The following is a 23,016-nucleotide window of genomic DNA, read 5'->3' as shown; positions in this document are numbered from 1 at the left end:
ATGGGAGCTGGTCAGTATGAACCGCTTCCTAGCCCCCACTTAGTCCTGCCCTGTTCGAATTTATTCTGGTGAAGCAGGACTCGGACATCCGCACTTCATAACTAATATTAACGCAAGGTTTCTGGTCCGCAAGGCGTACAAGTACATGAGAATACATTAATTTCCAGCTTTGATGACGATGGTGCTTCAGCTTTGATCGAAGGAGGTAAGACAACCCTTTCCCGCCCCATCTACCAACCCCCAAACTCCCCTTTCTTGGCTTTGCTGGTGGTCCAGACGCTATCGTTATACCCCCCTTCGTCCCGTTCTTCTCCCGTCCCCTTGGTCAGTCTACCAGCCAAAGGTCGGCTCGAGGTACACACCGCAATCTCAAGACTCCTCCCGCGACCCCACAGGGGACACAACTCTGGAGTCACGACGAGTGGTTGGAACTCTTCTTGGCTTCCATGCGGTCTCCGGTGTTGGGGGGTTTATCGGGCAGGAGGACGTATATCACCCGACGGTCAGTCGTTCTCTTATCGGCGCGAGACGTTGGGAGCACGCGGGGACCAAAATGGATGAGGTCGTGCGGTAGAGCGAAAGAGAATGTTCTACTGGGGTGGGTGAGACGGGGGTGGATGGTGTGTGTGATAGGAATCATGATAACTTTGTATGTGTGTGGTCGTAAGAAACAATGCCATTTCGCTTGCTTCAGAGTGCAAAAGATTTCGCGAAAGAGTGTGTAGCCTATTACAGTCAACGTTTTTAGCAGCCTACGGGTGACTGTCCTGATTAGTTGATGTTCTCGAATAGCACGTAAAAGGCCATTGACTTGAAACAAAGTGAATTCTTGCGTTTGATGTTAAACAACCATTTTAGCGAGTGTTGGCTCTCCTGATGAGTGGAAATATTCCACTGATATACACGCATCAAAGCGATGATAAGCTAGACGAACCTCTTTCACTCCACGTTTCACCAAGAACAGGGTTAGTTGTTCTCTCCTATCCCCTTTCTTTCTCAGGTTGATAGGCCAATATAGGAAAAAAATAACTTGAATACGAATGCCCGCTGACACAGCCAGCAACACTCCTCACTACTGCCCCATCTTATTCACTAACACGTTACCATTATCGTCGTCCTGCCCATCAATATGTCTTACGCGCGTGGGGAGGGGGTGTCCTCAAAGTCGCAAACACAGCTTACACATTTATATCCCTCTCCCTCCTTCTTCTTACACTGTAACTGGCTTGGCTGACATTTTATCTCGAAACTTGAGTGGTTCCCAAAACACAGAACTACAGCCATTAAATATTTGGCGTCCTCTGTTCCTCTTACCAGCAAAGGTGCTCTGCTAAAATCTTCCCTTTCTCCATCGCGCTATTTTTTTTTTTTAGGGGTGGAGGTGGAGGGGGAAGAGGTGGATCTGCTTTTATCCACTTTGGGATATGGCGCGGATTGAGGGTTCATGTTTTTGTAATCACTCTAACTTCCAATCTTGCTGGTTCTCGCTACGCATTCTCATACCGCTCCATCACCGCAAAACTCATAAAAATGCATTGCCTCCCTTAGACGAGAAAGCTTTGCCGGTCACTGGAGTTATCTTCCCACATCTACAAGCTCCTTGAAGAGGGTTCCCTCAGGACTAGGCTTCACCTCGCAGCGTCAGACTAAGGTACACAAGGGAGAAATGCAACAAAAGGACAGAAATGTCCGTTTTAATTGCAACTGTTTCCGCCAAGCCGCTCATGCTCAAAAAGATTTCACAGGATTATCCTCATTGCTTGTCTTTCAAAAACGCAACACAGCAGCAGACAACAAAAATCTACAGAAGTGCAGTTTTGAAAAAAAGGCTCGCAACACCGGTATCGATATATCTAATCCGAGAGATGAAGAGTTCAACCAGTTGCTTAGTTTGTTGGAACTTTCTTTTATTTTGTAGTGTCGTGTTCACGTGTGCGCAGGAAAGTATTTGCATACAGAACACTCGGCATACGTGCCTTAAATCAGCATTTTTATTGATTTTTTTCAGACAATTCAGATGAGGAGTTTTGCTAGGTTTTACATATTTATTTGCAATTTTTGTGGGTTTTTATGATGTCATTCCTGGCTGATGAAAGTTTTAGTCACGCTGGGGATTTGGGGAGTTATTTGGTCGTCTGACATGTGCAGACTCATGGAAGATTACACAGTGATAGAAATTCCAAATGTGGCCACTACCAGGTCATCTTGATGAAACACTGTACAGCACTGTATTTCACTATGATACAGAAGCACTACTTCCACTTCCGTGCGTTAAAAAATTTGTTTCAGTAAAGCTTTTGTCGTAATGGTATGTGTTTCTTTTTGCTTTAAAAAAAAAAAATGAAAATACAACTGACTAGCGAGTTTTCCAAACATTTACTTGATTAGCAGATGAATATATTCTGCAGCTACTATTCTGTACTGACATTCTTTATACAGAATACTGTTCTTTGACAGTCACAGGCGACTGATGCTGAAGAAATGGCAGGCGTGTGATGACAAAGACATTTTTCACATGGTCACATGAAGGGTGCCAGGACGCCAGGGGGGTGGGGGAGTAATAAATTTAAGAGTAATCTTAGTTTATTTGAAGTTCCCATGACACTGTCGTGTGCGTGGCATGTATGAATATTTGCTTGTCACGCATGTGATTAAAATATTATTAAAACAACAGAAAGGTACTTGTCTCGTTTACTTTGCGCGTGCTGCTGAGCTCCGAAGTATGCGCACAGCACGTGTGAATGGAAAATGGAGTGACAGGCAAGTGAGGATAGCAACCATCGATCGTTTCCCAAGCCGGCGATGGGAGTCCTTATGGACGCGACAGCGCATGCGCGCGCATAGCATACGCTGGGACAGTTACTCTCACCAAAACAAAACAAAAAATAAGTCACATACAGGAATAATGTTGAGCGACAAGGCATGAGGTGTTTTTTTTAAACGTCAGGAGAGTAGAACTGGGACAAACATTCTGAAAGGAAACGGTTGGTGCCGAAGATAGACGTTAGACTATATTTTACTGAGCATCAAACTGTACAAATAGAATGCGTATACACCACCCAAGCCGTAAAATAATTATTTATATTAAAAGGAAAGTCGGACCAGTAAGGCCAAAAGTAAAAGAATGCAAGAACGACAGCGTCACACACATGACTGTACAAGAGGTGTGGACACATACAAGTAGAGATGAATACTGTTTGTGACCGGAAATCTGTGCAACTTGTCAGTTATATCGTTCTACACATCGATGATATCGTCATAAAATAAAGATGGCATTCTGCTTTGCGATTTATTATTGTTCAGTTTTCCGAACGACACTGATTATGCGTTTATTAAGAAATCTGAGGCATGGAGATGTAACCTCTTCATAAATAATTCTCTAGCGCAGACAAAAAACAGAAATATTTTGAGGCTTCCTCATCACTGCTGCTTTAATTTCTCTTCTCTCACCAAAAACCCACTATGATTCAAAAGCAAGAAGGGGACAGCAAGCACCAAGATGTTCGGCGACGCACTGGGGGCTACCTGCCCTTGCTGTCACCCACACGTCGCGACACGCATGACTCCACGATCGTCTCGATGACCGGAGCAATTTTCAGATGAAAAACATGGCTGCTAATGCGTCCATTATCCAATTACTGCTGCGGGACATGAAGCCACATAGAAACCCTCGCCCTAACCCCTCCAGCCTTTCTCCTTAATCCAACTTTGTTTCAGTTTTCCGACGTTGTTTTTATTGCAAGAGATACGCTGACCTCCAACTCTGCTATCACTTCTCGCATCGCTAGTCCCCAAAGTAACACAATTCCGAGGCGCTGCCGTGGGGGATGGCGATACAGCTTTTGCCGAGGGTTGTTGGGTCCGGCGCCCCCCGTCGCTCTCATCAAGGAAAAAAAATCCCTCTAACCAAACGGCATGGATAATAAATCGGCTAGAGATGGGGTATGTACCATCCGAGAATGAAAAGGGAAGGGTGGTGGTGGTAGCTAGGACGTGTCGTAGCCGTATCAGATCAGTGATTTATTGTCTACCAATATTGAATTTATCTAACATGGAGCTGCAGCCAATTTCCGTTTCCTTTCAGGATGTCTCGGCAAGGGAGGAGGATTTGGGGAAAAGCTAGGATCGCGAGCCAGGCTAAGCAGTGACGTAGGCGACCCTATATTTAACTGGAGGAACGTCTGACGCGGCTATCTTCCCTCTCGATCATTGCGGGATAAAGCTCGTCTGCGACTTGACATTGTTCACGAAAGTATTTCCGGAAAAAAATTTGATAAAATATCCAAACGCACGCATGCAAACAGTGCACTGCAAGTAAAAAGGATGTGACCAAAAGAATGAAAGAATGAGACGGGGAGGGGGATTTCTCTTCAAGAACATTCACGCTCGGATGAAAGAAAAGCGGCAAAATTCCAAAGCCTTTGCTGGCTTCCCGACCGTCCCCATGACACTCTCGAGCTCTGACCGAGTGCCGGAGGCTGGAAGAGCTGGCTCGCCGTAGTCCAGGGCCACTCACTCACCGGACGCTGACAACATCCCGTCGCCAAGAGGCCCATCGCCATCGCCGTCCTAGGTGCTGATCGGTCAACCGTTCTCCCCACCACTCAGTCACATCAAACGATGAAGGGAAGGGGGAAAAGGAAGGTGTTTTTCTCCTCCTCCCATCCCATTCTTTAAACCAAGTGTATTGACTAACCAAGTACCCTTGAGACGACGGGCTTCCATTTCACGCCGGAAAGCAAATAACATACTGCAACGAGTTGGTTCTTTCTCCACCATCCTCTTTAAGCCTGGATTTTTCAATTTGAACTGCAGACGAATTTGACAGATGGAGAGAGAAAACATTAGGCTCGGTGCGCAGTCGCGGAAAGTGGGGCCTGCAACCGGACAGCGCAACTGTCAGGGTCGGCTTGCGGGAAAACACAAGTTAAACGACCCAAGGGTGTGCGTAATGGTCCGCGGCTCCATCTCTATCAACGACCTGTCCCACCTCCACAACCTATGGCTTTTCAATACGTCGGGATGGAGTGTACTGAAAGTCTACAGCAGCTTTTCCGTGAAGCCCTGAGGACGACTCTGGAGCAGCAGGGGGATTGTGTGTGTGTGGAGGGGAGGGGACATTGAGGAAGTCGAACGCAGGTGTCAGCTGGTGTCAAGGCAACTGCTGCACTGCTGTCCGCAGAGCTGCTGCCTTGGTATTTACTAGCATCAACAGCTTATACAACGGTGTCATTGACATCTACTGGTAACGGCTGCGATGGTGTCTTCTGTCTTATCTTGTGACACTCTGTCCTATTGTCCTAAAAAGATTTGTCAATCGGTCCCTGGATTAGGACTGTACGAAACTAGGCTTGCGCTTTAGTTGCACAAGAAATAACTGTGATTCAGCTGCCATCTTCATTCACACTCCCCCCCCCCAAAGAATCCTTTTATAGTCTTTTGCTCCCCATATCCCCCTCCAGCCACTGACTATCCACCCCGGTCAACGTCTTTAATAAGCTGTATTATCTTTTCCTGTCCTGGTGCCTCTTAATTTCAAAGCGAGGAGGGTAGGTATGCGAGAGCGAGGGGGCAGTGACAGAAGAGTGAAGGAAGGGGATTGAAAAAGGAAAGGAAAGTGCTGGAACTGCGACACCAGAGAGAATGGTAACTGCAAAGGGCCGCGCACAGGCTGATGGGTGTGAGGGAGAGGTCCAGGGGTCGAGACATCTTATCTATCACGGGCGGGCGACAGATTGATCTATCGCTTTGTTTGAACTGCAGCACACGGGGTATCACCCCGATCAGGAACATGATTAAACGCAGTCCTCCGATTGGATGACGTGGTTATGCTGTCGGTTCTTGCTGGTTTGGAAGCTACGACAATCCAGTCGGGAGGGAAACCTGTCAACTAAGAACCTCGGCCCAGTGTGTCCTCGTGTCAACCCTCCCCCCACTCCAATCACTGGCGGTAAAATCAATGTCCCTCCTTTTAAGTTCATAGCCTCCGCTCATATTCGCTTCAGAAATATGAATACTTTTCTTATAAGCATGTTATGCAGTGCCCTTTTAACCGGATTAAGTAAGCATATTCTGTCATTATGACTGCGAAAGAACACACGGGACGCATGCTCATGCGTGTGTACCACGAGGCGAGGTAGCGGGCAGCGACAAATTTTTCCAAAATAAGTTTTTGCCACCGAATGACCTACGCATGCGCAGGCAGCCGATGTGCGGTTCGACTTCTCGACCTTGCGACAACGAATGGCGAAATATCAATGTAGCAATAAAATCATCACAACACAATAAAACACAACACAACAAATTCACAAATCTCGACACAAGACTAGCTTTTGTGTGCTCTAAACTTTACCTGGGAAATCAAATGTTTAGACCTTTGCTTCATAAATTAATACATTTTTCTTACGCATAGCTTGTGTTTACGTATGTTCGCGCAAGAGTACAACGGGTTATTGACAAAACTTCGTGGCGAAAAAACACAGTCGAGAAAAGGTAGTACAAGCCGTCAGGTCCTGCCAATGATACGAAAGCGTTTGTCACTGTCGTGATGGCTGGGGTCGAAGTGTCAACGGGAGGGAAGAGTATAGTGAGTTGGGTTGCTGAAGGTGGGGAGAAAGGATTACAACGAATGGGAAAGACAGAAGGGTGGCCGAAGGGAGACAACTCGTGATCGATCGATTTCGTTTTTCAGCAGTGGTGGTGGTGGTATGGGGAGTGGTTCAGCAGCCATGATGCAACTAGTGTACGCCTCTCGGCAATGGTGCCCCTCCCCCGCCCTTACCCTCGGCAGCTAGTGTACCCCATCGGCTATCATCTATTTTCCTCCAAGAGCGCCACTCTCATGGGAAGAAGGGGAGGGGGCAGACGAGTGGGCTAGCGCGCAACGGCACCGCTGTAACCATGGTTACGGGCGCCAGTCACGTGACTGTCGCACCAGTTCTTGCCGTCATGGTCAGGAGGTTACAGCTGAGATTCCGTTGGTGAGCGTGTTTGTATTACCTTAATCGCTTACCATACACTAATAACAAGTCAACAACAGGAGATTAAAATTACAACCGCTTCTTTGAGTGTACCCCGCACAGAGATTAAAGTTAGCGAAAAGTTTTTTATTTCTGCCTCAAATTATTTTTTAAGCTTCTTTTACATGCCACTACCTCTAAAAAAAAAACTACTTGTTTTGCAAGCAATTTTGTAAAAGAAAAAAAAGTTCATATTTTTGCTACAGGTCAGTTACTAACGCGTCAGCCAGTCACGTGACCTACCCATGTGCCGTTCCGAGGCGCTCGCACCCAGTTCCTCACGACTGTCACACTCTAGACTCTTGTCACGAAGTAGCCAAGCATGTCTGCCGACCACTTACACTCTTACAGTATGTCTTCAGCTTACAGTCTTTTACTTGAGCGCACGAGCGCACGAGCGAATTGCACAGCAAGTGCTACGCTTAAACTATGACCAGGTAACCTCACCACCGAGCCTCTTTATACTCTATAGATCGCTTAACAAACCTCTTATCTAAACCTTTCCATTCATCATGAAAGTGATTTGGAAAAAGTTTTCAGTATCACTTCCCATCCATGTTTGGGGGTCAAGGGGTAAGTAAGTTGGGTGGGTGGGTGAGATTGAAGAAACTTGAGACCTTCCGGGCATTTTACAAGATAACAGACCCGAGAGTCCATTAAAGAGAAGGAGTCAGACTCCTCGGTCGAACCTCCTGACAAACTAAAAGAGCACTGATGACGTGAATCTTCCACACACCCCACCCCAGCCCTCCACCCTGAAGCAGGCACTCGACGCTTGTAGCGCTAACGAGATGGGAGTGGCTGCTACAGTCGTGACGAGCTTTGCTGGGTGTCGATTAAACGATACGGCACTACGACGCAGACAACAACCAAATGTCTGTCGAGGGCAAACTGCATGCGATGAGCTCTTTATTTCCTCACGACCAAAGAAGAAAAAAAAAGCGAAGTAGAAGAAATCGAACTGAAAATGTTTGAGCCGTGTGTCTGCACATCAGTGATCTTCCTTCTCTCCCTCCCCCTCCTTTTCAACTTTTCGCTGCAATGAAAACTGAGGTGAAAAATGGAGCAGAATAGAGGGGTGGATGTTATAAAAGCATATACGGTTAAATGACATTAGAGCAAAGGAGGATGTAACTACCAGTGCAAATCTGCAGGTTTCTTGAAATTCGCCAGACGTCAGTGTTCCACTATAAATCACATCGACAGTTTCAAAGACGACGCAACAGGACGGCCCCCAGCCACTCTTCCCCCCAAAATGAGAAAAATTTTCTTTTAAGGTTCATTCCACTCCATGCTTGATGCACAGCCCCGCTCGCCGACCGTTTTCCATTAAGCGCCCCTGCAGTCGTGTTTTGTTTCTCCAGGGCTAGAAGAGTTAGGCGAGGACAAACCAGTGATGTGATGAGTTGCAGAGGAGACGGCACAACCCTTGCCCAGCAGGACGGCAGCGTGTGCAAGGTACCTTAGATGAGTGGAGTCAAATTGAACACGACATCTTCTATGTTGCACGGGTTGTTGCTTTAACTGCTGGCTTGCGGAGGAAAACGTGGTTATGAAACCCTATATGAACAGAAGGTCATTTGCAGCCTCACCCATTCTAGACATTCTCTGAGCATGTCTGTCCCCATACGTGCACGCGGACCCATGCAGCGCTGTTGAGCAACAGCTGAGATTCTGGGTCGCAGCAAACCGAAATAAGCGACAAACTTTAACATGTGCCACGATCAATTCCATTTACCTGCCCCAACCCCCTCAGCTGCTCAACCACCCACCCCCTCCATTCTCTTTCCTTGCCGTTTTCGCATTTAACATCGGATTTTTTTTTCTCTCATTCCACAGCCACAGCGAACGGAAACTGCGGCTGAAAAAAATAAATACAGCAGAGAAGAGCTTGGGAAAGGATGGATACAGTAAACAGTTCAAGGGAAACAAACCATACCCATCTATACGCACGGCGGACTCATTATCTCGACGAAGCTCATCGATGCAAAAGGCCTATAACTCCCGTGCCCTTTGCAGTTTTATCACCGTCTCTATTCGAGCTGAATAGCAGACAGTTGGGTCGACATGCGTAAATCAAGTCGCAAGAATTAAAAGCCTGCGGGTCCCTGCTGTGAATAGCAGAGCTGGGTCTAAGCAAGTCAGAAAACAGATGTGGAAAGCAAAAGTGGTCTGCTGCTCACTATGGCTGGTACATTTATTTACTAGGCATATTCTGGGCATATGCCATGGTGTGGGGAGAGTGTAGGGGCGAAGAGAGTGAACTGAGGGAGTTGGGTTCACGTGGAATCGCATGCATGCATGCACGCGTGTTTTCAAAGAACATATCCAAGACATTTCCGACCAAGACTCGTGCCACAAGGAAACGACTATCGTTCTGGAGTGCAGAGAGAGTATATATATTACTGGCGCCTACCATTTACATGTACACATGCGGAGTTTGGGCGGGGGGTGCCATGTATGAAAGAGAAGTGGAGCGTTACAAGACTCACATAAGTAATCTTATTAGCAATAAGCTGAATTCTCCCTCTCTCACATGCACACACACTACATGCACGGCTTATACATACAAAGACGACCCACAACCGTTATTCGCTCGCAAGGTCAGTGCAAGGTTCGCGTGCAGAAGACGGTAAACCTACCGGAAGACAACCCATCTATCATCCACCATTCCCGGAGTAAATTAGCCATTTGTTACTCCGCGTTCCCATACTGTAAAAAAAAGTTTACGATTTAGATACAGCACCCACATAGGATCTGCTACAAAATACGTTACACGGCATGCGCACAGCTCATCCCCTCCCCCACCCCATCATCCTATAGTGAGGAACTCAGCACAACGTGACATGACTCGACGAACTCTCGTATCTAGAACACACGTTCCACAGGGATGACAGACAAAAAACACTCGGTGAATATGTGGCAAAAGCCATTAGCGGTTCTGTCACAGTCTACGGAATTGTGACTGGCTTCTCCTCGGCGTGGTACAACAGCTACCTCCCCCCTCCCACGGCAGGAGGCATGCCAAATCACCGCCAAATGCCAGGCAACTGTTGCTCTAAGCTACCAGCCAATCTGTGCTTAAGCGCCTTTTTAATAGACCAGGTTTACTTCCTTCAAACACGCTTGTTGATTTAATTTAAAAATGACCTCTCTACTTCAGTGCAAGTTAGTCCTACTCAATGTTCAGTAAATGTACATGATCTTTCTTGTATCCCATGTCATCAATAAGCACAAGAATGTCTGTTTCATGATGACTTGCCACGAGTCGGACTAATAATAAATAAAATTCTCAGCATATACCATTTCTTGCAAAATTATTGCTTTAGTCTGATGCATGAACGCAGATTTTAATGCTGTAACAGAAAGTCACAAAGCAAGTCCTCAAGTAGTTAATGTTTACCCCCAAGCATGCAGGTACCAGCCAGACAAGTGCGCAATGGGTAAATAGTGCCAGGTGCCTCAGCCACCTACCCAAAATTTTTATTCAAGGACCTTTTGGGGTCTAGTAGTGCCGACAGAGAGAAAGGCAGTAGTTGTCAGGAAGCACAGGCAGAAAATTAGCTGGAAACTCACGAGTCCTCTACGGGAGACAATCAGTTCAGTGATCAACACAGAGAAGGCAGTCAATCTTTCCTGATGTTATGGGGGTATTTCTTTTAAACCTGGACGCGCTGTTGACAGTTTTTTTGCCACGACTAGAGTTACTTCCCCTTATTTTTTTAGCTCTTTTTATTTTTTTAAGTATGCAACCCATTCCACGGAACGCTTGGCTCGAGTGTGCACAACTGTTCTTTTGGGTAACAGTACCCAGCCACCCATTTCAAATCTGACACCTTGCTTTGCCCACACATCGACACAACAAAACGCGGTGCCGTACAACAAAGGCGGCCCACTGTGGGCCCCCGCCAAGTCGGCGATATGTTTCTTCAATGCCCGGCGACAGACGAACACGCAAGCGACCCGGGCGCGCAAATTTGATCTACTAGGTCATTCCGGCGGGTCTGCGGGTGACTGCAAATGTAAATATCGTCTCCACGCTAACAAGGATTAAGGCTGCCTGACCCGGTCTTCCGGAAAGAACCTGGGTCCCCTTCCCAACTCCTCCCTCCTCCCCCGTACCCCCCTACCCCCGTCACAGCGTAGCAAGAATGCTGGTAGCCTTAAAACCTCGTGATAGTCTGGACCGATACCCATACAGGGAATAGAAAAAAGGTCTAGGCGGATTTATCAAAATAAAACATGGAATTGATCAAGATATTCTTAACTTGATGCATGTTAATATATTTGACAATTGTTTTGCAAGGGAGCATGGGAAGTTTGAAAAAAGACAGTTACGAGTTTATATAGACGCCATAGTCACATATTTAGAGTTGTCTGGTGAATAATAACAATCATATATAAAGAGTGATTTATATAGCGCTTGTGATGCTTGTGACGGAGAACTCAGCGCTTGAGACAAAAACGAGACATCGACTGCATTACGAAGGAACGGGACGAAGAAACAATTACCACAAAAAAAAAAAAAGTAGATGGACTATCAATAAGACATACATTTTTGCGGGCTGCAAACACACATTAAGCAATGTTACTCAGAAAGAAAGGACTGCCTCACAGGGACAAAATATCTGTATAACAGGTCTCACATAATAAGTATTTTTTTTAAGAGTTAACTTTTTTTTCTCTCGACGAGCTCTCCACATACAACAGAAGGAAAAAAATACTACTAGCAGAGAACTGAGAGGATAATTCAATGCAGCACCAATGGCTGAAGCAGTAAGAATGTGTAAGGCCCGAGGTCACAAACGCGTTAGCACGCAACTTCAGCCACACACACACACAAAAAGAAAGCATGCATGGGTGGAGAGGGCGGGTTAGTTGTGGGGACTTAGTGGTGGACGATGCCCATTATCACCCGTCATTCTGACAAGGTTTGTTCCTGTCTGGTGGACAAAAGTGCGACTAGCAATGCTCCCCCGTCCCCGGACTTCTGCTGCTTAATTTCTCAGTCTATGTATGCACAAACTTTCGGAAAATGGCGACAGGACTTCTCCCTCAACGCGTTATTACGAGCGTTATTAACACTTAACGTGAAATAGCTGTCTGGCTGTCCGCACAACCAAATCATGTTTGTTCCAGCTTTGCCTCTCCCTCACGGCCAGAGAAACGCGTGTCTGCGAGTGCAGGCATGCATGTGTGCGTCAGCGCGCGCGTACATGTGCATTTGTTTTTAAAGCAGTTTTATCAAAAAAGAAAAAAAGAATGGAAAGAAATGGAACGGAAAGAAGATGAAAGGAGTAAGACGGGTGGTGGAGGGGATGGTTACAGAAACGGTCAATGACGTCGTGTCTATGATTTCTTTGATGGATATTTCCGACACAGAATCGAGTGTAGTCTACTGTCACAATATCCCTGATAAATGGTCCCCACGACCCATTCGCAACCCCCTCCACATCATCAAAAAAAAAAAAAAAAAAATTCGTTTTACTATGAACACAAAACACAAACAATAGGAATATAAGGTCAGGCAGGCACATGTCCTTTTGGCACGACAGTGTTAACGATTTTTTTTCATCCTAATTTATTAAGAAAATAAAGGGGGGTGTTCCCCCAGCGAAATTTTATTACAAAAAAGCAAGCATTTGAATCGACGTTTGACCCCAGTCAGCGTAGTCATGTAAAGACGGGTAATTCACATTGCTCTCTCCATGTCGGTGGCATGACAAGCTATAGTACATCTTCCTGCAGCCAAAGCTGGCCCAAGTCTTGTTCCTGTCGTGCTGATGGCCTACAGACGGTGACGGCAGGAAAAGAGGCCCCGATGAACTCCGGCAGCTGCAAAGGACCTACGACCAAAGCAGGAGGATGGAGGGAGCTACTTTTCTAAAGGCTTTCCGTAAATCCTTGATAGAGGTGAGAGTGGATGGTAAGAAAGAACTGCCTGTCGACTGTATGTTTACTTGTCCACTCGCCCTCTCCCGCACGCCCACCCCCACCCAAGTACAGCGGACAGACTTTAAAAAACTTTTTCAATCAAGGTTGTACAAATAAAAATCCTCTTCTCCCCGAGTGCCTTTTTAGGTTCACATTACTCTAAAACTAGTTCCAGGTCAACGAAGATAGTTGATGGCCTCAATAGAATGATAGTAGCCGTCAGTGTACTGATTCCTCTCTCGCTACTTCGTTTCCTGGCATCGGTTAACCCTTTAAATCGCGTAGTCTAATCAGCATCCGAGACCGCATTTTTTCTCCTGCCCGGGTTCGGCCCGCCTCCTACCTCATCAAGCTTAACTCGATCATGCCACCTTTCCTGGAGGAACGTCACATCATTACACCAAAGCGTGACGTGTAGTAAAACATGGCTGGTGTCGTTATGCAGTCGTCCCCCGCTAGTCCGTCGATCGCGTCAACCTCGGCCTGCTTCCTTGCATTTCCGCAGTCGTCCAGCCTGTCCCCGATCCACTCCCCTAGCTCTTCCGTCCAGCCAGGGGACTAGCCGTCACCGTCTGTGAGTCACTAAATTTATAGCCTCTCTTTCGTTCAGCAGCGCCATCTAGTCCTGACGTCAGGTGCTGCTTGTCCTCCGCGCTGCGAGATGTCTGTTTCTGAGAAAAGGAAGAAGCAAGGAAAAATAAAAATCCCATTCCTCCCAATACGATTTCATTTTCTGATTTCTGATGTCGTGACATCTGCGACAAAGTGCCAAGGGAGCGCAGCAAGGAAGATGGTGGGTGCTGATTACCGTTCTTGCATTTTTAAAAGGCCTGCAAAACGCCGAGTCGTGATAAGACTGATCTGGCAAGCCAGCGATTCCCGGTCGAGACTTTTTTCTTTTTTTTTATGCACTGATTTGACCTTTTCCTAACCATGTACAAACCGAACACGGTTGCCAGCTTAACAAACCCTTGACCTCGACCATTTTGTCTGCGTATTATTTTGAAAATAAAAACCTAAACCAAATCCCTAACCTCAAAATGATTTTAAATGTAGAGCCAACATGTACACGTGCACGCGCTCGTGCGCACACACAAGCTCTTTTGGGGAAAAAAAATATTACGTATACCAAACAAAAACAAAAACAAAAAAGGTTCAACAAGAACTTAAAAGCTCGTACCGTAAACCACCCGCTTTACCTACTTAACTATTAACAACTTGGACAATATCAGTAAAGCTATTTAACCTACTGGAAGTACTCCGTTTTCATCTGAGGACAAATTAAAAGACGTTGCGCGCTTGCGTGACAGAAGTCAGTACAAGAAGAAAAAGTTGCTTCCCGGTCGCCATAGAAACCAAATTCGAATATAAAGCTGTGCAACTTGAGCTCTCGCCTTCACCTTGCGCACTGACAAGTTTACCTCCCCTTAGACAACCTAAGAAATGTCGCTAAGCTTGTATAAAATCATACGAAAATTTATTTTAATCAGATTGTGTGTGTGTGTGAGAGAGAGAGAATAGGAATGCTGGCATGTAGGAAACATTACGGGTGGTTACCGGGAGGGTGGGGGTGCAAACTATAAAACCAGAGGAACACGTTATACGAGAGTTTTAATAGACTTTTTTTTTTTTGCTTTGTTCTTCCTTCTCCCCCCCCCCCCCACCTCCAACTCCCTAGCGTGCTGGTCCGTCTTCTTTATTCCCCACCACTTTCTCTCACTCTAGCACCTTGTCAAACAGAAGAAGCCATGCTTGTCGCCGTGCCTTTCACCGAAACACTCGGCAGCGGGCGAGCGGTTTGCACAAGGGTAACTCTAGCACCGAGAGTCAGTCGAGGTGTCGTGTCTGGCTGCTGGACACGCAGTCAAGCCGCGTGGCGATGCCTCGGTCTTTGAAGACGTCAAGAGATCAATGCACGGGAGAGGCTCAAGCCACGCTTCCGAGGGGATACTTTCATTGATTCCTGATCGCGGCTACAGCAGCTGCTGGTCCAGGGAAGTGAGAGACGAAAAGAGTGGGAGAAAGTGAGAGAGAATGAGCAAGGGAGGAAGAAAGATGATGGAGGCGATGGACAAAAACTAAGTGCACGGAGGACTATAAAACAGGCTTGTCAAGGAGAGAATGAAGGTTGAGATCCATATCTCTTTCATACACAAGGCTTTTTAAATAGTCTCCTTTTAACCTCAGGTCACTATGATTGTTGTTTTTGTATAGGACATGTAAGTACGGTCGGTCGCTAATACAACATTCAACAGATCACATTTCAAACCTCGATGTTTAGTGTTCATTAATAACTTATACACAAATATGCTTCTTTAGTCCGTCTGATGTGAATATAAAAATAATAATTTTAAAGGCTTTCATATTCCGTATGATGCCAATATGTAAATAATAAGTAAAAATGCTTTTATATTCCGTTTGGTATTAATGATTATATAAATAATACTTAAAATGCTTCTAGTCACGTCTTTAAATGCACCGGTCTGCAAGCAGACAAGAAGACATCAGGACGAGGCTGACAAAATGCATTAATATTCAAGAGCGCGCAACTTCCTATTGCACACCTCCAGCACAGGAAAGCAAGGATACTTGCTTCATGAACTATGTATGAGCGAGTACTGTGATTCGCACATAATCCACGCGTTTAGCTTCATTCCAAACATCGATCGCCCAGAACAACGAGCAGACGTTCAGAAAAATGTTTTTAAAAGGTGTTGTTCGCGTCACTGGTGGCTTAAAGGTCTGCCGTCGCTACTGCTTCTTGCTGAACGGACATGCTGAGAGCGTGTTTTATCACGTTTGAAAATAGTCGACACGTGCACTCACTCTCTCACCCAACCAAGCAAATCCATACTTTCTGTGAGCATTACGATCTTCTGATTAGCACAGTGTAAACTGTTTACCTCCATCTGTAACAGCTCCGTCTAACGGGCATCTCATCCTCTCAGACAAGCAAACCATGCATTTATATTCTTTTAGAGTGCTCTACTTCGTTCAGGATGACTAATTTCGCTGCTGGCCACTTCCTTCTTCACCCGTCTTTTGACCTGGCACGACCTTTGGCTTTTCATCTTTTCCAGCCTACTATATCTGTCATGGCTTCCCTGTACATTCCCTTGCTGAACATGGAAATTTCATAGGTTTCGGCAAAAAGCCACACTTACGAAGAGATGATGTGCATCTTGCACGAAATTTAAACACAGCAACCTTTAGTTTCGTACCACGGAATCATGTAGATACGGGGCAGGATAGGAGGAGGGGGGAGCGGTCACCAAGGTAACAGCGGTAAGTGTCTGTTAACGTGAGCATACAACAATTTGTCGCCATCATTTTTCAAATCCACTCACAAAAAGCAGAAAGCACAACCTATCTCTATCAGTTTCCTCTTTTATATCATTCGTGTAATGCAGATTACAGCAACTGCTTTCAATTCAATTAAATCCTTTTTCAGACATTTTTTCCCACTGCAGAATGCATCAAAATGAGCAGCTGGCTCACAGAAAGCTTTCCTGAATGTTCGATGACATCAGCTCTGCCACTGCCGGCAAGGCTAATGGAACACTTTGATTCGAACGTATTGAAAGCACATTTTTCTATCATAATCCCATGACCACTTTTTGTGCACAGCTAATGCCTGTCACTGCTGAAGTATTAACTCCCTTTACAATACCCGCACACAAATATCGTCGCCGTTTCCACAGTTCCCATAGCAATGTACGAGGAGGTAATGAGTAAGAATCAGACACAAAATGATTTGCTACAAGACACAACAGGCCAGACTTCTCTTTATATTGCCCACCCCACCGCCTCCAAACTTTCCTCACACAGACCATGCCGCAGAAACAGGGTCAACCTACCCGGCTTAAAAGACAAGCGCAATTAGTGAGACAGCTTTTGTTCCCCCTTCCTTCTCTCTCTTCCGTCTGCTTCCACTTTTTCTTTTCTGCTCAACTGAAAGCTCCCCCCACCTTCTCTGCACTTTTCCCCCTTTCCTCCTAAGCGTGAAAATTTTCCGTAAAGGGGGGAAAAAAGAGACCTGCTCTGCGATGCTTTCAAATTGGCAGCAGCGACGAGAACAACACAAAAATCCATAGCTGAAATTGGCGCGGATCAATCTTTCTCCCCATCAAAACGTCATCTTCGGATATTTTCGCAGTGGCATTTCAATCAATTCGCCGAGCAATCCGGCCGCGCAGACGAAGGTGCTTGTAAATTGAAGACACCATGTCACGTCACACACACCTAAGCGCGGCGGGCTTCTGACATTTTGTTGCGCGGAGAGTTAAATCCACCTGAACTTCGCCTCATTAAAAGTCTTCCGAAATGATGAGGGAGGAATGAGCAAACAAAGAATGAATAAAGAACGAATGGACAATAAACAACAATGAAATAAAGAATAACAGAAGAAACAAATGAGAAAAGAGAAAACAAGAAGCAAAAAGCAATTAACAAATTTAAAAAAGTAAGAAATGAAACAGAGAGAACAAGAAACAAAGAGGAAAAAAGAAAGAAGGAAAAAAAGCGAAAAAAGGAAAAAGCTGCGGGAGTCAATGTTCGCACGTGCAGATGAGAGATCACTGGTACTGCAATCGTTAGCCAAGAGCTACTCTGGAGGTTACGCCATGCATGATGGGAGATCAAGGAGTTAGGCCGCGGTCTTTGTCTCTTAGCCAGTCATGCCACATGACTCACGCAGAGAACCAAGTTTAATGACGACAGTTCTTCTCTCACCTGGACTTGCACTCGATTTTTTTTATATTAAGGAATTAATTGTCAAAAACACACATATAAAAATTTTGCAACTGATAGCCGATATGCACGCTAAAAGCGTACGAGGCTGCCACTTGCATATAAACATTATACCTGGAGACAGCATTACCAGTGGACACTACAGCATCGCTCTTTCAGTCCCAGTAGTCATTGACCAATGTTCTCCTTGAATAACGACTGTTAGGTGTGACGTCAACTCCTGACTAAAGGAACTGCAATAATGATCGCTCATTTCAGGGCATGCGCGCGCACTATGCGCAGTAGCAGCAGATGGAGGAAGGAAGTGGGGGGGGGGGTAGAAAAAAGATTCCATCGGGCGTCGATCAACAAGCTAGGGGACCGCTGTGACCGCCTCCCCCTTCTCCGTCCAGGGCCCCGCTGTCTCTTGGGGCCAGGGCGAATTGATCGCAGGTCGCACGTGCTGGAACTTCTCAAGACGAAACCGGCGTTCAGGCGACATTGCTTGCACACGACACGCTAGAGGACTGGTAAGGGGAACACAAAAGACATTCCGTGTAATGCCTGGCCTCCCCCCTCAATAGACAGAACGCCCTCGCAAAGGTTATTCTCACCTAACGATAACTTCCCTACATGTTCCCTCCCTGTTCGCTGAGCGGGTCTAAAGGTTCCAGCACTTTCTTCACCATTCTTTCACAACCTCCCAGGCATTTTGCTTACATGGGACTGAGGAACCAAAACAGCAGGCGGCTGAAAACATCCCCTAATGGCATTGCAGAGATACCAGAAGTTACTGGAAGCATGTGGCTCACTAGCCTAGCAGTCGCAGCGAAATAAGACGAAACCAACAAACGAACAATTTCAAATATTACTTATCTCTCGGTGTGTGCGACTGAGTGCATTATAGATTTAAATATGGAATGTTGTCTCCGAGGTTGGCTTAGTACAGGTAGCTAGGAGAGGAATGGATGTGAAACGAATAAAGAAAGGAGGTACTATGGACGAGAAGAAGAACGACGACAATTGCGGGAGGAGTGGAGGACCTCGTTCGGGTAGCAGACGAACGGTCGAGATAACGTGAAAGAAACATCAATCAATAGTGTGCCGCAAGAGCAACCTTCTTGACATCTTCGACCCCAAGATCAAAGGAGCCGTGTCAACGCAGAGAGAAAGAGAGAGAGAAGTGTGTGTGTGTGTGGGGGGGTAATTGAGCGAATGAGTGGAGTTATTAAAAGAGAGAGAAAGCGGGAGCACGACTGAAAGTAGAAGCAGAAGAGCAAACGAGAGACTAATTTACTACATGTAGCAAACTCCTTGAGAACAAATCGAAGGTATATACGTGAATACAACTTACCCCATTATTTTCTGGCTCGTCCGGAACGGCCACTGAGGGAGCAATGTACGTGGTCCACCCGAGTCTTTGCTTGTTTGTTGTATCCAACAAGGTCACTGCAATAAACACAAAACACCTGAAATAACTGATCAGAACCATTCTTGCTGTGAGAATAAAATACAGCAATGAAAGACAAAGAGCAACCTTTTAAACTAATCCCCTAGTTTTGTTTTTCTTCTTTCCTTATTTAAGAACGTTTCAAACAGCAAAGTAAACAAGCACAGTCTCACGACACCCGACATCAGCAGCAGCAACACCGCCATCATTCACAATAATAATGAGAGAGAGGAAAAAGAAAAAATAACATCCGAAATGGGCTGACGAGTAAGCGACTGTAAACAGCACAGGAAGAAGTGGCTGGGGTTGTCTCCCCTGGAGGCCAGGCTGGCACGTGAGGTGTCTGACTTAACCAAATGGAAAAATCAAGTGATTGCCCGTCCCATTAGGCACATCAAACGTCCCTCAGTTCCCTTCGGCCCTTTAAAAAAAAGTTATCTCTAACGTTGATGTGGAACCGGTTTCCTGGTCTTAGCACTCCACGTGACGCGTGGACAGCAAAAAGTGTTCTATGAAACCAACATTTCTGTGTATGCTTCCCCAGAAACTGCCTCAGGTGAAGCTGTATGATCGCAGAATAAAATCGACTATTTCTCTCTCCTCCCACTCCCCTTACACACCTTACACACCGGCACGTGTGCACACAGACACATGGAGAGAAAACGGAAGACGGATGGAAACGGATGGGACGGATGGAAACACGCGGAAAGAGAAAAGTTCATATCGTGCATCGATGCTTACACTGACTTGCGTGCAGCAGCTGAAGCTTTAGAGTACAAACTCTGGGCGAGGGCTTATTTCTAGTACTTTAAAAAAAAAAGTAATTTGGTCTTCTTCTGCTTCGTACATCTGAGCGAGCAGGTCGACATAACAGACAGGCCCGCTGTTGAAGTTGTCCAGACAGAAAATATGTTTCGTCTAACAGCCAAGATGGGGTCCTTCTCGACAGGCCTTTCTTTAAAAAAAATAGTATTGCGATGGGTGAAAGGGTTTGTTACCAGTAGGAAGATAGTTGCACTTGCCCGACGAAGACAGGCCTCATATTCTACCGCAAATAAAGCACATCGCCTAAAAAAGGTATTGCCCAGAAAAGGTCTTACAAAGTAAAAGCATGACTCATTTAAAAAAAATGGAAGGATGGTAAACGGCGAAATGGGGTTGAAGAGGGAGGTCATCCTCTTGAAATTGACCCATCACTGTATACCGGTACCATGTTCATAACACTTTCTTGCTGCTGCCCATTCGCGTTGCTTCAATTGCCCACCACCTCCCTATGTCCACCTCATCCCCCACCAAATCTCCAACCTCCACCACGTCTCCGTTCTCAGAGCTATTTCCTGCCGTCATCCCATTGGCACCCAGCCGTGAACGATTGGCTTCCATGCGGCAATCATGGTACCTGTGATGACTGGTCACAACGACCTCGCGCAGGCCACCGCCCTGTGCTGATCACAGTTACCAACGCCGTCGCCTTGTAAGACATGTGGGCCACGGCGCCGTTCCCACTCCCACCCCTTTTCTTCCTCTGACTTTAAACCTCTGGCGTAAGACTTGAAAGAGGGACTGTCATGCTCCAGCGCTCCAACGTAGCGTTTCCCCACCAGCGGCGCGTTCTTATCTGAGCGAGACACACCTTGTCATCAGCTAGAGAGTCTTATTATGACGTAGTTCTCGGCGTTGTAATAGGGGAGGGTGGATATACCGGTTTTCCCTTAAAATTTGTCGTCAGAAGGGAGGGGGGGGGACGACAAGGAAGAAAATATGAATTAGGAAATGGCTGCACGCACCAGACACCAAATGAAACCCGCGCCAATTTTGTGAATAATATGGCAACTCTCATCAACTTCCGTTCCTAACGGTGTCTCACCACGGTGACAATTTTGATCGCATGGTAGAGTGACGAGAAGGAAGTTGAGGGGCTTCAGACTTACTGACCGATGCACGCTTCACTAATCAGGAGGCAGGCCGAGACCGATCTGTGTTTGATGTGCACTCCACTCAATCCAACCTTATGTTAATTCGAGGGTTCGTTTGCTGTCAACAGCTGCGGAACTCTTGACCCAGCCACCCTGGTCTCGCAACAGGCAAACATAATCTATCTTACAAGCAGCCCGTTCCTTTAAGGAAAGCATCATGCGGTTCATAAGTTTCATACAGAAAGTTGCCTAAACTACTCCGAACTGTAACTATGGAGACTGTGAAACAGCTTAGGCGTGTTGCAAAGCTTGGTAAGAAAGAGCCCGAACACTCTCCTTTGAAGAACCTCGTATACATAATACAGGTTTGCACAGCGAAATTGTCGCAGCGTTGAGACCAGAGGTCCGATCGACAGAGCAAAGAAGTGAAGCTTTGAGGCTAGATCGTTAGAGGCTGGGAGTGAAAGAGTGAAGGGGGAAGACGGAGGGAGGGCGAAGGAGTGGGAGGGAACTGTCGACATTAACAGCCACGCCTTCAACCGCCTAAATCGTTGTCGTGGCGACCTTGAGAACCACCTCGACGCGGAAGTAAAAGCGCCATCCTACGCGTGCGCCGACCGGTAGGTGGCGCTGACCATGGAGGCTGAATTCCGTTTGTAGTCGGGCCGTTGCCTTCTTTTGACAGCGGCAAAATTTCCCTGCAGACCCTTTGTTGTTCCACCGGTAATGGCCGGAGGGGCTGTAAAGGCCGCCGTGAACCTTTGCCATATCATTCTTTCCCAGTCCTCCCACCCAAAACTCCCGTCGTGGGGAAATGTGAGACTTGGCGTTTAGTCTTCTGACGTCAAGTTTTAGCGGATCTCATTTTCCAGGCTTTTCATGAGACCGCTTTTTATACTCTGCCCCCACCCTACCCTCCGGATCCGACGTAGTGCCGCGTTATTCGAATGGTCTCCCCTTGCAGAAGGTCGCATGCCGTCAAAGGGCGCAGCTGTCAGATTGACCAGCACCTAGTCGCAGACGTTGTTGCGCAGGTCAAGCGGCTTTTCGCAATTTGCACTTTTCAGCTCCGGACAAAGAAAAGGAGAAAGCAGACTGACAAGATTAAGGTGGGGCCTCTCAGCAGGACTACCTTAACACCTGACTGTCCAACAAAGACACATCCGCCCTCCGTGGCGTGGCTTCTACCTGTCGAGCTTGGCGTGAAGCGGTCAGCAGGATAGTCACACTGACCCCGCCAACAGATATCATTCACTAGTCAGCTCCCTGTTCGAGTGTTTGCGGACATGTAACCATTCCGCCGTTTAAAACGAATAAGCTTTGTCCAAGGAAAACCTAGTCCACAAATCGTAAAATCTCACATGAAATCTGACTAAATCTTTGCAAGAGAAATAAAAAGGTACTGCGTGGGATGATATAAACTGCACGAGGGTTCAGTCAAAAGAGAAGAAACCAAGCAAACAGAAGGCAGGTAGTGAATGCTGTTGCAGTTAACAAACTAAAGATAAGCACTCAACGTCAAAAGGAATGAAACTATAAATTCGACGATGAACCTGGTCTTTGAGAACGACAACCCGCAGTGTAAGTGGCTTTCACAGTGTCCCCGCGGACCGATGGAAGAAGCAGACGACAATAAAGTTAACTCACGCAATGGCGCCGTTTACATTCACTTTGTTTCTAGGAACGACCATGTGACAAAGCCGTTGCTTGCAAGGTTTGTCAACCTTGTGTGTCATTGCCATAGGAACTCCTTACCGGGGTGATGTCTCAGACTTTAGAATGCAGTACAGAAGAGGTTTGTTTAATGGGGCATGCCCGACTCCGTCAGAAACAGGAAACTATTTTTTCGTTCATCGAGAAAGTAAAAGGTTTTACTTGCAAAAATAATGTCACTATGGTAACAGACATTTTTTGTCGGTAAAAGTCAGACAACAGGACGGAAAAAATGGCGGATTATGACACTATCGTG

General features: G+C 46.3%; 1 protein-coding gene across 2 annotated transcripts in view; it reads right to left on the bottom strand.

Moving 5' to 3' along the window:
- Positions 1-23,016, bottom strand: part of LOC112556188 (ephrin type-B receptor 1-B-like) — a 147,298-nt gene that overhangs the window by 83,461 nt on the left and 40,821 nt on the right. For both annotated transcript variants that reach the window (XM_025224959.1, XM_025224960.1), the window contains exon 2: positions 19,036-19,130. In XM_025224959.1, coding sequence (XP_025080744.1) covers positions 19,036-19,130 — 95 coding nt within the window. The remainder of the gene's footprint in view (positions 1-19,035; positions 19,131-23,016) is intronic.

The sequence above is a fragment of the Pomacea canaliculata genome, linkage group LG2 (genome assembly GCF_003073045.1).
Source record: "Pomacea canaliculata isolate SZHN2017 linkage group LG2, ASM307304v1, whole genome shotgun sequence".
Classification (NCBI taxonomy): domain Eukaryota; kingdom Metazoa; phylum Mollusca; class Gastropoda; order Architaenioglossa; family Ampullariidae; genus Pomacea; species Pomacea canaliculata.
This window is presented reverse-complemented; position numbering and strand designations above follow the sequence as displayed.